The sequence below is a fragment of the Akebia trifoliata genome, chromosome 10 (genome assembly GCF_017979445.1).
Source record: "Akebia trifoliata isolate Shusen 1 chromosome 10, ASM1797944v1, whole genome shotgun sequence".
Classification (NCBI taxonomy): domain Eukaryota; kingdom Viridiplantae; phylum Streptophyta; class Magnoliopsida; order Ranunculales; family Lardizabalaceae; genus Akebia; species Akebia trifoliata.
Window position 1 is genome coordinate 27,959,911 of NC_141384.1, and position 14,878 is coordinate 27,974,788.

Sequence of the window (14,878 nt, forward strand, 5' to 3'; positions counted from 1 at the left end):
GTGTAGCATAATTTTGGGTGTAAGTCGAAAGAAGGAGCTTCAAGACTTACATAACCTTTATTAGTGAAATCTCCCAATTTTAGTAGAAAGAATTATCAGTAGCTTTTCTTAGCTTTTTTCCTCTTATTGCATAAATATATTTATTAATCTACCAAATTCACCCTTTCAATAATTCAAATTTACCACATTACTACTATCACCACAACCACACCATCTCTTCTCTATAAATGAAAAATTTTGACATAAAAAGAAAGAGAGATCTATCCAACACTTGTTCTTGTTAGAGAGAGAGAGAGAGAGAGAGAGAGAGAGAGAGAGAGAGAGAGAGAAGAGAGAGAAAGATGGGGAGAGGAAGAGTAGAGCTGAAGAGGATCGAAAACAAGATCAACAGACAGGTTACGTTCTCAAAGAGGAGAAATGGTTTGTTGAAGAAAGCTTACGAGCTTTCTATATTATGTGATGCTGAAGTTGGGCTCATAATCTTTTCTAGTCGAGGAAAGCTTTATGAGTTCGGAAGTGCCGGGTATTAAATCTCAAACTTATCTCTCTTTAATTTTTTTTTTTTCATATATTTTTTTTAATGAAAATGAGTTGGTTTAGGTTTTAAAGTTGTAGATCTCTTTGTTTGAAAGCTGGATCTGTGATTTTATGAGCTTATCTTCACTGATCGATCTGATAATTTTCTATTTAAAGAGTTCAGATTTACAAATTTGAATCTCTTATCTTTATTTCTATCTCAATCTCTTGCGGTTCGTTTGTATAGTAAGTTCTTGTTTACAGACGTAGAAGATTCAGTCGATTTTATGGTGTAATTTGGTACTTTTTTCGAGGTAAAGTAAGGTTTTCCACATATCTAGGAGTGTAGACGATTAGCTAATATCATGGAGACACGTTTCATGTTCGATCTCTCTCTCTCTTCTGGTTTTTTCGTTTTTTTCTCGTTAAGAAATGACGGATCGTACGAGAGAGAGAGAGAGAGAGAACGTAGAGATCTGCTTTTTCCCGCCTTAAATTTGTCTCATTTTGTTGGGAAAACTTGCGAAAACTATGCTAGGAACTCTCAATGGATCGCGATTCACCAGATCTAGGGTTTCTTCTTCTTCCTTCTTCATCTTCTCTATCTAATGTTTCTTTTCAAAAAAAAAAACAACAAAACTTCTGGTTACAAAGCTGCAACTCACGACAGTCCAACGGTCCTTTTCATGTCTCAGAGATCGAAATTTGACAACATCCTTAAAGCTCTGTGTTCGTCTCTCTCTCTCTCTCTCTCCTTCGTTGCAATCAATGAGGATATGAAGAATTTCTAAGGACAGAATCTCGGAAACTTGTTTTTCCAAGTTGATTAAAATGGAAAATTAATATCAAACGTGTAGAACAAAACTTGAAAATATATAAGCGTAAGCACGATCTATTAATTTACCAATAAAGAGAAAGAAATAAAAGAAATAATTTCTCCAGAAGAAGAAGATGAACGTTATCATCGCTTCTGCTCAGATAAATCTGACGTAAGAAAGAAAAAAAAGGTAATCTAGTACAATCTGAGGCATCCTATCTCCTTTGCTGATTATAGAAAGTTTAATTGGTTTAAGTCCATGGTCATAGAAGCCTCTGATCCAAACGTTGATAACTCAACACTGAAGGAAATTGAGGGTAAAAAATATTTTAAGATTTGAGTTCACAGTATTTATTTTAGAAGAAACGTGTTTTGTTTCCATCTCTGTTAAATTACAAGAACAAAAATTTATATCCTAGACTTTTTATGGTTTTGTTAATTATATAGTTTACCAATACATTAATAACTAAATCAATTGGTATTTAGTAATGAAAAATGTCATACAATGAAACCCTAGCAAAAGATGTGAAATTCTTTGAACCTTGGCTACTTTATAGTTTATTTAACCTCAGTCACATTTAGGTCCTAAATTTGTTTCTTCTAACTTAACTTCCTATTTTTGCTAGCCAAGCAAGATTAGTGGTTAGTAATTTGTAGGTAAATGCCATTTCGACCCTCATAGACATTAACCAACTTAGCAGGTGGCATCTTCAAAACTAAGTGTGTGTTTGGAAACACTTCTGAAGTTTGAATAGAGGTGGTCCACCTTTAAAATTCAGACTTCAGAAGTTTTATTCTCATTTGTTTCGTTACAAATTTCAGCCTTAAGAACCAAAATTCAGAACTTTCAATTAAGTAATGGGGGGATGCTAGATGAAACTTCCGAATTCTGAATTATTATTATTTTTCTAAATTATTATTATTTTTCTAAAATACTCTCCTCCAAACACTGATTTCTATCACTTATCTTTTCTTTATACAAATCCTAAAATCCTTATTTTTAACTTTTCTAGTTTTTTTTTTCTTTTTCTTCTACTTCTTCCTCTACAACTGTGCTGTCAATGTCTCTCCACGTTTCCTTTTGGTTAGGTAGTTCACATCTCAATCCACATTTCTTTTTGATTTTGTTTGTTAAATTTGGAGGTAGTTCACATCACTTTACAATTGAACTAGAAAATGCATGATTGTTTATTGTTTGAGTATTATCTTATTAGAATATAATTTTCAAATATGAAATCAATTTGAAAACAATACTTTTGGGGTTTTTGATTTATTAGAAATCGAAATTAAATATGTGGATAGTTTCATTATGCATAACATGTTATATTTTTCGGTAAACAATTATTAGAATTACAAACGAGTAATATTGTCAAAATGACAATTATGTTTTAAAATTCTATTTGTAACCAAAAACTTTTAAAAATGATAAACAAACACTTTTCTAGAACAAGACTTCAGATTCCAAATTTCAGAAAACAGAAATTATACTTCAGACTTCAGAAGTATGACCAAACATACCCTAAGAAATTGCAATTTCATTTTTAATTTAAAACATTAAAGCATCTCTAATAATACTTTTTAAAATAAAGAGCATATTTTGTTAAAATCTGACAAATGTTATTTTAGCTAGCTTAAAATATGTTGAGTGCTCTAACAGCCTCAACAAATCTTCCATTTGTTGGAAATTGACTCAAATTTCAATAAGAATCATGACCTTCAAAACTAAGAAACAAAAATGCCATTTTTAATTTAAAACATTAGAGCATCTACAGTAATGCCCTCTAAAATAAAGAGCATACTTTGTCAAAATTTGATAAGTGTTACTTTAGCTAGTCTAAAATTTGTTGAGTGTTCTAATAGACTCAACAAAATTTTCATTTGTTGGAAATTAACTCAAATCTTAATAAGAATAGTATCATTACATTTTGGAATAAAAAACAGAAGATCCGATGCCACAAGCTTCTAGAGAATGAAATTTAAGAAATTTGAAAAACAAAAACAAAAAAATCAAAATAAAGCATCATTGAATTTCAATTTTAAGTTTTGGGATTTCGGTAGCTATCCATTTTCAACACCTTGGATCAAGAAATAATATTTTCAGTTTTATTGTTTGTGAATTTGATTTTTTCGATAAAATCTAGAAGGATGTTGTGTTTGATGGTCAATGTGATTATCCATGTGGGCCCAATGACTCTTAGTAAGATTGTTATATTATATTTTTATTAATAACGAACCAAAGCAATCTCGCTACTATGGCAAGTCTTGGTCTCGATTTTTTGTTCGCTACTTTAACTTAAGGTAGTAGATAGTTTGTTGGATTCTTGTTTTGTCATTTGACTCTTTATAATAAAGAGCATCTAACATGTAATGAGTCTGTTGGAGTTGCTCTTATAAAGCCTTGAAAAGTCATTTGCAAAAATATTGTTGCATCCCGCTAGAACTCTTTATTTGTAATTTGAAGAAAAAAATAAGGTTGTGTTTTTCAAGTATATTTGGGAAAATATGGTTTTAAAGATTCCTAACATTTCATGTTTATCGTGCTTGTGGGTTTGGGTGCACTTCGTCAAAAACACCATTGTTCAAATGAAACCTTAGAATGTTGACATTTCTAAATAATGGTTGAGGACTATATAGGATACACTTATTGAGAAAAAAGACGAACAATCAAACCAAGAAACAAAACGAAACAAAACAAAACACAAATCACATACAGAAACACATAATTTTATGTGATTCCCTCAAGATTGATGTATCCATAGATCACACCGATTCCAATATGAAGAGAAAACTCGTAGTTACAGATTACACTTTTTTACCAAAAACGATAAATATAAATACCCCAGGAAATCTAACTACGGTTTTACATAATAATAGTAAAATTATGAAAATACACTTGGGAAAATTTCTTTCAAGGGTTTTGTTACGAAAACACCCTTTCGACTAGTGTGAAATTATGGCTTGATTTACAGTACCTCCTTGTTGACTAGTACCATCAGGCTCCACAAACCACAACAACAATAACAAGGGTTAACCATTTCTAAAATATAAATTTCTTCCACTTTAGCCCAATTCATGATCATTATGACTACATTGGCCAATCTTATGGTTGATATATATATATTCCTTATAGTAATCTCTAGTTCTCCATGACATGTGATTCTAGCTATAGAAGTTGTCGACACATTAAATTAAAAAAAAAACATTAATTCTGAATGGAGAACCCTGTTAAATCAACTTATGTAGCTTTCAAAACAGTTAGGATGAAAGCAGTCAACAAATCCCAAAGATTCATAGAAATCACAGTCAACAGAATTATGTAAATCCTTTTGCAGTAAGTCATGCCTTGTATCACTCTATAGTGCCATCAAAACATTTTTTTTGTTTTTAATTTTGTACACCTTATGCTTCCAACAAGATTCAGGTTTGGTGAATGAGGAACTAATTAAAGACCATTTGTGATTGTGAAGAAGGGAATTAAATTTATCCTGCAAAGCTCTCCACCAATAACAACTGTTGCGAGCTTGAAAGTAATGGGTAGACTTGACCTTTGCATCTACTTTTGGCAATAGAGCCACGGAAGCTCTTGGAATAGGATAATGAGATGCCATATATGTCTTAGAATGTCTGAAACCATCTTTAGAATGGTTAACCTTATCATGTGTTGATTGCATCGGGGTTATAAAAGGGGTCAAAGATGCTAAATTAAAAGGAGCTTCCCCTAAACATAAGCCAATGTCCTAATAGACGAGGACGAAGATGAATGTGTAGATGGTGCGTGGATGAATCCAAAAGAAGACAGTGAAACACTAGTGGGTACATTAGTCAGATCGAGAAGGATGGGAGTAGAAGATAGAAATGTTAATGTCTAAACATGTCATCCATCCACCTTATGAGAAGTTGACGGCAGTGGAATGGAGAAAGACCCTTCAAAAGAAAATATCGTTTCATCGAAATGACATGACAAGAAATATAAGCCCATGAAGTTGTTGGATCGAGGCATTTGTTCTTTATAAATCACCATTGATAATGCAACCATGGGATAATAGTTCGAAGAAAAGAATAATTTGGTAACTTCCCATGTCTATAGAGAGAGAAACATGGTAACAGATTTTCTACCAACGACTTCTACAAGCTCAAAAAAGAGAGGGATACATTAGTGATGGATGACCACAAACCAACTCGATTGGACCCTTTTCCACAATTCATCAATAACATCTTTTCTTTCAAGATAGAGGAAACATGACATTCGAGAGTATAAAATTTTCAACCTCATTGAGATCCTGGATCCCAATAAGTTTGATGAAGGGTATAAGATTATAGAGGTATACATTTTTGTTTTTTGCTAAGTGAGCATAGAATATATTAATGATTGAAAATGTGCATAAGGGAAAACGCTAAATTTACAAAGAGAAAATTAGGAAGAGCAAGTTTACTTCTAATGACTTGCATCCAAGGATACATGTGCCATGGAATGGATGATCCTGACAGGACTTTACTAAGAGTACTGAGTTCGACCTTATAATGATCTGTCTATTTTGCAAATCAAAATCATTCAGAGCTTGGATAGGTATGTATACCTCTAATAGGAGTTTTATACAGAATTACCCAAATTTTTTGACAGCATACTTAATTAGAAAGATTCTAAATACCTAATTAATTAATATATCTTAGTGGCATAGATGATTCTTGTAAGCATTATTTTGGTTATCCATCCATAAACTTTCTTGACAACGATTTTCATAAACTTTATGTGGAATAAATCACTAATCTATGCATGAATAAATCCAGGATCTAATTAGTATTGATTACCATTAACAAACATAGAAACGTAAGTCACTATATATAATTAATTGTTATATACCTGGATTTAGGGCTATCAACGGATCTGGTCTGGATTGGATTGGGGTTGATTTGGTACCCCTATTGAGTAAAGATTGGATCGGATCCGAGACTGATTTGATAAGTGTCAGATCAGACCCTTATTGGGCTGGGTTTTATTAGAACTCAATATTAAGATTCAGATCCGATCAATTATCAATCAGATTGGGTCAGAGAAACGGGCTAAACTCAAATTGTGTACAAAATCTAAATAAACTTAAAACATCTCAATAAAAATATAATATAATTTATATACTTTCTAAGAGCAACTCCAACATACTCTTTAAATGTCGGATGCTTTTTATTATAAAGAGTCAAATGACAAAACAAGAGTCCAACAGACTCTCTACTACCAAGTTAAAATAGTGAACACAAAATTGAGAACAAGACTCGCCACCTTATAACAAGGTTGCTTTCGCTTGTTATTAATAAAAATACTTTCATTACTATTTAGTATGATTTCAAATCTTAAAAAGGGTCATTGGCCCACATGTATTATCACATTGACAATTGAACACAACACCTTTCTAATTTTATGGAAAAACTCATATATATATATATATAGGGAAATGTTCAGCACCCTAAGTTTTACCACACACTTTAACAAACGTTTTTTGTCCTACATGGGTTAGAAGTTTTGGAATGAGCTGATTTTTGGTGAGGATGATCTCTATGATTAGAAGATCATCCTCCCCAAAAATCAGCCCATTCCGAAATGTTTAGCCCCATGTTTACACATTGAAAAATCGTGGACCGTCCATTTTTTGTAAATCAATTTTGATGGGGTCAGAAGTTTTGGAATGAGCTGATTTTTGGTGAGGATGATCTTCTCACCATAGAGATCATCCTCACCAAAAATCAGCTCATTCCGAAACTTCTAACCCATATAAGACAAAACGCGTTTGTTAAAGTGTGTGGTAAAACTAAGGGTGGCGAACGGGACCCATATATATATATATATATATATGAGCTTGATCAAAAGTGTTGAAAATGAATGACCACCGAACTCCCAAACCTTAAAATTAAAATCCAACAATGAAAAATAATTATTTTCAAAGTTCTTAGAATTTCGTTTTCTTAAATCTTGTGACATTGGATCATGTGTTTTGGATTCTGAAATGCAAGGTCATGATACTTATTGAGATTTGAGTCAATTTCCCAACAGATGAATGATTTGTTGAGTTTGTTGGCGCACTAAACAAATTTTAGGCTAACTAAAATAATATTTGTTAGATTTTGACAAAATCTTTTTATTTTAAAGAGCATTGTTGGAGATGCTCTAGCATATTATCGGATAATGTCCTTATTGGACCAGGACATGATTGATCCAATCCAATCCAACAAGACAACGGATCGAAACCTTATCGGTTTGGGTACTTATTGGAATCCAAAAATATTGATCCAGACCCGAAGTAATCAAAATGGATTAGATATTGGGTCTGATCCAATCCAGAACAAATAGAACGACCCTCTTTGTTGAATGCTCCTTAATTCCACACTCACTTTCTCCTCCTCAATCTACTCTTTATGGATCAATATTACCTTTGGTGATGGAATTCCAGATTTTGAATAACCTCCTCTCTAAGCCAATTTCTAGAGAAAAATTAATTATATCTTTTAGTTCTTTGGAATACTCTGATTTTCTATAAGAAAAGCAATTGTTTAATTGTGGAGACCCATCCATTCTTTTATAGATAGGAGTACAGGGTCTAGCCCATCTAAGATTAGAATCAAACCCATCCAAGCATTCTAATTCTTCTGAAATAGAGGTTTCTCAAATACACTCTTAACTCTTGTTAGAATCTCCAATTTGTTATTGACTAAAACCCGAAAGAAACTTTATATATAGGCTTAATGGGCCACCAACGAACCATAGGTCCCACTATACCAACTTCAGTAGCATCACTCATCCACATCGACAATGGTCTATACAAGTATTGTACGTATGACGATGTAACCTATAATTTTATGTGTGGGTAATTGTGTTTCGGTGTTAATGAAGGGTGAGCCCCACTAACACCTCGACTTACCAATTAGGAAAAAGAAAATTAGTACATTTTGCTATATGTGACATAATAAGGATATGTTTGATGGAAGAAATGGGGACTGCAAGAACAAAAAAGATATAGAACATAACATATAAGTTCTCTGAAAAACAATGCCTCATAATCATGATTTAACATAAGGAAAGATTCGAAATATCTGGAAGGCCACCCCTTGGTGTCGTGTTATGATGTTTTTAATGGTTTCTCTCTCTCAATGTATTTATCATCTGTGACGATATTCTTCACAAAAAAACTAAGGAAAGAACTTATGTGATGGACCTTCGGTAGAAATAATTGCGTACTTTTGTTTAAGCTAATGTTTATTGAGTCTGGTCAAATTTCTCAGTAAAAGATTTCTGATATTTGTTTCATGTACTAATAAAATGATTTTTTTTCCTTTCAGTATGAATAAAACTCTTGAACGATACCAACGATGCTGTTGCACTCCTCAAGATAGCAATGCGGCTGATCGTGAAACACAGGTTTATGTTTAAGACATTTCTCTATTTAATGTCTGTTATGCTCTATGTAATGGTCTTTTTTCCTATCAAATTTGTACAGTTTAATGGATGTATTCTAATAGATAATTTGTTTCTCTCTTTCATATCTTTTTTTTCCCTTTGCCAATGCAGAGCTGGCACCAAGAGGTCTCAAAACTAAAGGCGAAATTTGACAATCTACAGCGCATGCAAAGGTTATGCCAATCTGAATTACTAGATATGAAATTGACTTCCTTTAGTCCCCAAATTACTATAAGTCCCCCACTTTTATACTACTTGTTTGGGTCCCCCAAATTACCAATCTTATAATCGATGTTTAATGTGAAGGCATTTGCTTGGAGAAGATCTTGGACCGCTTAGCGTGAAAGAATTGCAGAATCTTGAGAAGCAGCTTGAAGGAGCTCTGGCACAAACGAGGCAGCGGAAGGTACTTGCGCTACAAAGAATATTTTTTTTTGCCAAAACTACTCAATCAGTCTTTTTTTTTTTTTTTTTTTAATTATTTACGGAAATGGTGATATATCCACTTTTATAATTTGACGAATTCTATGGAGAAATTTGATTAATTAACCCTAGGTCTTTGAGTTGAATGTAGCTTCACAAAAAGTGTAAATTAGCAAATATCAAATGTGATCATATATTAATTTCGGTAAGAATAAATAACTATGAATTAGAATGTATGACGATTTTCATAAATTAAAAAAATAGCAGGCTCCATTATTTTTGCAAAAATATTTAGGCCATTTTTGTCAAATAAGCTATTCTGGTAAAATTACTAAAACAGCTATATTTTGCCAGAATTATTGAATCAGCCATGTGTTTTATGATTATAAAATCAACCCCATATATATATATATATATTTATTGGGAAATGTTCAGCAACAAACATTTTGGCAAAACATTTTTCAAAACATGGGTTATAGGTTTTGGAATGGGCTGATTTTTGGTGAGGATGATCTCTATGGTGAGAAGATCATCATCACCAAAAATCAGCCCATTCCAAAACCTCAGACACATGTTTTGAAAAATGTTTTGCCAAAATGTTTGTCAAAATGTTTGTTGCTGAACGGGACCCATATTTATTACCTTTCTACTAAAAATAGAAATTAGGTCGAGATGGTCAGTTTGAAATTTTTCTGAAAAAATTAATATAGTAATTTATTTTTAGTTTTGAGTACTTAGAGATAAATTAGAGTTTGGAGTTGTAAATAGACCAAAAGTAACTTGTTGTTTCAAGTTGTAAAGAAACTAAAGTAAATTATTCCTTTTTTTTCATTTTAATTATGTAAAATTCTTTTATTTATTATGTCCTTTATGTAAATTGGTAGATGGAGCTCATATGGAATGATATATGCATTAAATCCAGTTGTTGATTAATTACAAATAAAAGATTGTATGCTCATACCAAAAATTGGAGGTCATAGGGCCAGTTTTGAAATTTAGGGTTTGAGGAGAGTGAAATCAAATGAAAACGAAGGAACATATGGAATGATATATGCGTTAAATCCGGTTGTTGATTAATTACATATAAAATATTATATACTTATATCCAAAATTGGAGGTCATAGGGCCAGTTTTGAAATTTTGGGCTCGAGGAGAGTGAAATCAAATGAAAACGAAAACGAAAACTAAGGTTTGAAGACTTTGGAGTTTTGAGAGGTATCAGGGGAAATCCATGCTGTAATCTCTTTCTCAGCATTATGAATATCTCTCACCTCTACGACGTGGCCACTGCCAAATAACCATAAATCTTGTTATTCTTCATGTGTTCTTTATTTCTTCATCGATTTTTGTGATTTGATCTATGACTTCATGCTCACAACATAAGTTTAATTCATACATTAGAAGATTGCACGAGGTTGCAATATGTCTACTAACTGAGCTATGGGTCTCAGCCCCATCCCTTACTAGTTCGTCCCCATCACTTTTCTTCTGTTTAACCCAAACAACCACATCAATATTTAGTTTAATCCAACCCTCCCAGGATGTTTCCTATAAAATTTTATGAGTTGACATCTAATTATCGTAATTGGTATTGATAGTGTATTTAATATGTCGACCTCATAGAATTTCAATAGAAGCCAGCTCCACAAGCTACTTGGTTATCTTCCTCATCAAGTCCTAGATACCATATGATGTCTCATTAAATCGGATTGAATAGGAAGTATCTAGATCTCCCTAAAACAATCCATGGCAATGATCTTCGTAGAATCAAATATCAATTCTGAACAACTTCTCAAAATAGTCTTTAATTACATCAAACGACCAAATAATTTTCACATAGCAACTTTTATATTTCTAGCAAAAGCAAAAGTACACCCAAATCACGAAAGATTATATTTACAATGAAGAAATATTTTTTTTTATCAGTATGGTAACGGCCACTTAATTTATGCACAAAAAAAAAAAAAAAAATCCTTTCAATTATATTGCTATTATGAAATTCTTATAAAATTTGGAAGCTAATGTTTTAAATATTTGTTCACCATTCTTAAATGCAGACACAGATAATGATAGAACAAATGGAAGAACTCCGCAGAAAGGTATGCGTTCATCATTGGTTTCTACTTGGACATCATCATCATTATTATTAGTTTATTTTTTGCTAAATGAGCAAACAATGTATTAATAACATTACCTTTCAAAAAAAAAAAAAAATGTATTAATAACAGAAAATTACAAGGAAAAAACCTTAGATTACAAACATAGGGAAGACCCAACAGATCTCCCCAATAACACTTCTTTACAATTATAGGTAGACTATTGACCTCTCGAGAAATCTGAAAAAGCTAAACTTTCAAGAGCAAAGTTAGCTAAAGCGTTAGCTGTAGCGTTTCTTTCTCGCCAAGCATGTTGCACCTCCAAGTGTTAGCTGTTATGGTATTTTACGATGCAAATGTTATCTTTTAAAAACTCATGATCATTACATTACTACAATTGTATCTGACGATGCAAATGTTATCTTTTCAAGAGCACAAGTTGTCATCTCAAGAGGGGTTCAAGTCCAACTTGCCCATAAAAAAAATTTGACTTCTCTAGTACAAACTTAGAAATATGATTTCATTTATTGACCTCAATATTTGGGATAAGGCGTGACTAATAATTATTAGAAAAAAGACTTTAGACGTCACTTTTTTAATGATGGTTATAAAAAAAAGTGATGTCTATTTTTTTGGTTTGTAAAAGACAGTTTTTAGACACCGATTAAAAAAACGATGTTTAAAGATCAAACATAAACTGATGTCGGAAGTTCCACACTTTTTTGCATGATCCCTCCACCAGCCGAAAATGCACATTAGATTTAAAATTTGATGTCTATTTTTGAAAAAGTGATGTCTAAGTCTTTCTTCTGGTATTGAATGGACTCAAGATATTATATGAAATGAAGCCAAGTTTTCTTTTAGAAAGTCCTTGCTTTCAATTCGATTTGGAAAATGGTTAAAACTTAGTTTCGTAACATTCTCAACATTTGGACTTATACTATGCGCTCCTTTTTTATTTTATTTTAACCCTAGTCCATTTTTCATGAAAATTTATCAATCTTACAGTTTTTTTGTTGTCCATTTGCAGGAACGCCATCTTGGGGATATAAACAAGCAGCTCAAAAATAAGGTCAATCTTGAATTATGGCCAGTGTGTGTTCCTTCAATATTTATATCTCAGCTGCTTTGTGTGGTTATAAATATTTGTTTTTTCCAATTTTCCATAATTTGAAATGTTTCAGCTTGAGGCAGAAGGACAAGGTTCATACATAGCCATTCAAGGATCATGGGAATCTACCGCATTAGTTGCAAACAACGCCTTCAATATGCATCCTTCTCAATCCAATACCATGGATTGCGAACCCACTTTACAAATAGGGTACTATATATTAGCTTCCTTTTCTCTTTATTTATTTGCCTTTTTTTTTTTTTTGTTGAAAACTCTAGACCCAAACTAGGTTTGAGGATTTGGCACCAAATGGACCGATGAGATGGAAATAAACTCTTAGGGGTTCCTACTAAATGGATGTCATTGAAATTTGATAAATTTGGGAGTCCAACTCAAAACCAATTGACAATGAGAGGAGAGTCCTAGGAGCTTATAAGGAGAGAGTCAAGTAATGAGTGTCCGACGTGGGACTAAACTAAACACGGCCTCCTCACGTGTGGGCTGATGTGAAGGAGAGAATGGCCCACTCTAATACCGTGATAAAGTTTGGGGGTCCAACCCAGAACCAATTGGCAATGAGTGGAGACGCCCAAGAGCTTATAAGGAGAGATACAACGCAATGAGTGCTGATTTAGGACTAAACTCAACAAAATTTATACTAATCCTTAAGAGGAGATCAGTGCTGATCTATACGAAATATGTGTTTTCCTCTCATCTGAGAGTTAGAGGTTGGTAAAGTTCTAAGAGATAATCTAGGTAAAGATCATACGTATTTATAATAATAAAACGAGTTCCTATCACTTTCACATCAAGAAGTTGCATATGAGGTTCCAGCTTGGGTCACTTAAGCATTATTCTAAAAAAAAACTTCCCTGCTAAATTAGATAGATTCATATCTAGTAGAAGAGGTTGACAATAAGTTATTTTAAAATTGTCTATTTGTTCCTATATTGGTGGTATTCTAGAAATGTCTGGGATAGAGTAAATAGCTTTACCAATGAATTAATCAGATCGAATTTGAAAATGAAAAGATTTGTACAAGTTATACACTTGGTCACTATGGTGGAAAAAGGATTAATAACTGTAATTAATGTAAATTGGACCAACCCCGTTGAATCAGGGTCCGACTGATTTGATATATTTTTGTTAATTCTGATACAATATATGGGTGTTGAAACAGGTATCACCAATTTGTTCCACAGGATGGAAATTCTGTTCCGAGGAGCGTAGCTGGTGAGAATAACTTCATTCATGGATGGGTCCTTTGATTCAACTATGAAAAAAACAGACTTATTATCGAACGTGTGGTCTAGATACAATCCTTTATGCTTAATTTATCGTACTTATTTATGATTTTAAATATTTGCATGGTTTTATTGTATTATTTGGCCTTTTGAGTGTACATATTTCTGTTTATGTCTTGCTCGTAAAATTGTTCAGCAGAACCGTGATCATTTGCCTTGGGATACACAAGAAAAAGATTCATATTAATTATGTGCATCCCTAGGCAAATGATCTATGGTTCTGTGATGAGAGGTGTGTTAGAGGAGGGAGGGCGTCAGAAAATTATTATAGTACAAAGAATAATAACGGTGAAGTGACCGTAAGATTGAACCTCATATGGTATTTTCCTGTGGAAGTGTGTAGGGACCATAGATGCTTTTCATCGAGATACAAGTGAAAAAGCATCTATGGTTCTAACACACTTCCACGGGAGGAAAGAGAGATATGAGGTACAATCTTGAGGTCACTGGAACATGACTCCATTAAAAGTTGAAACAATCTAGATGACCATTTTATCAAAAAGTTTGAACCAAGAAGTAGGGTTCGAAGAATCATAATGGCGCGATTACCGAATCATTTCTTCTACCATCAATCTCTATTTTTGTATCTAAAGAAGGAAGAATTAGCAAACTCTGAGTCACAGGCTTTGGCTATGTAACTTTCCAAATTTGGGCCCAACGCAAGCCCAATCAATAGCTTAATAATAATATGAGATAATGTCCATAAAAGGTTCAGTAATCACACCTTCTTATTGACAAAATAGAGTTTGGGCCAACTCAAGCCCAATCAATAGCTTAAACCATCTTTACTTTCTTATTCATATGGATAATAATTTTTATTATCAGGTTTTTTTTTTTTTTTTTTTTTTTTTAAGGCAATGTTATAAAATTAAAAAAAAATGGACTTTTCTACCATCAGCATGACAGTTGGAATTTGAGTGAAAAAGCAGATTTCCTTGAGCTCAGTACCTCCTAAGGATACATCTCTCTTGGGAATCCTTAACATACCACTCAAGCCAAATATTTTCCATAAGAAATAGTTCATTCTAACATTACAAACTATATAAAAATTGATTTAAATTTATTACTTGAACTTTAAATCAGGAAGCTTGCATAAATCTCAGAGAGAGAGAGAGAAAGCAACATTAACTATCTTTATTATTAGTTTGTAATAGACAGCAAGCTTAG

The 14,878-nt window shown here is 32.7% G+C and overlaps 1 protein-coding gene across 1 annotated transcript; it reads left to right on the forward strand.

Annotated features, from left to right (window-relative positions):
- Nucleotides 1–304: 304 nt before the first annotated feature.
- Nucleotides 305–13,823, forward strand: AGL6 (AGAMOUS-like 6). Its single transcript, XM_086456150.1, has 8 exons — nt 305–523; nt 8,660–8,738; nt 8,889–8,950; nt 9,084–9,183; nt 11,258–11,299; nt 12,327–12,368; nt 12,481–12,617; nt 13,588–13,823. Exons 1-8 carry the CDS (start codon nt 342–344, stop codon nt 13,673–13,675), a joined length of 732 nt encoding a protein of 243 aa, XP_086312276.1. The 5' UTR covers nt 305–341; the 3' UTR covers nt 13,676–13,823.
- The last annotated feature ends 1,055 nt before the right edge of the window (nt 13,824–14,878 follow it).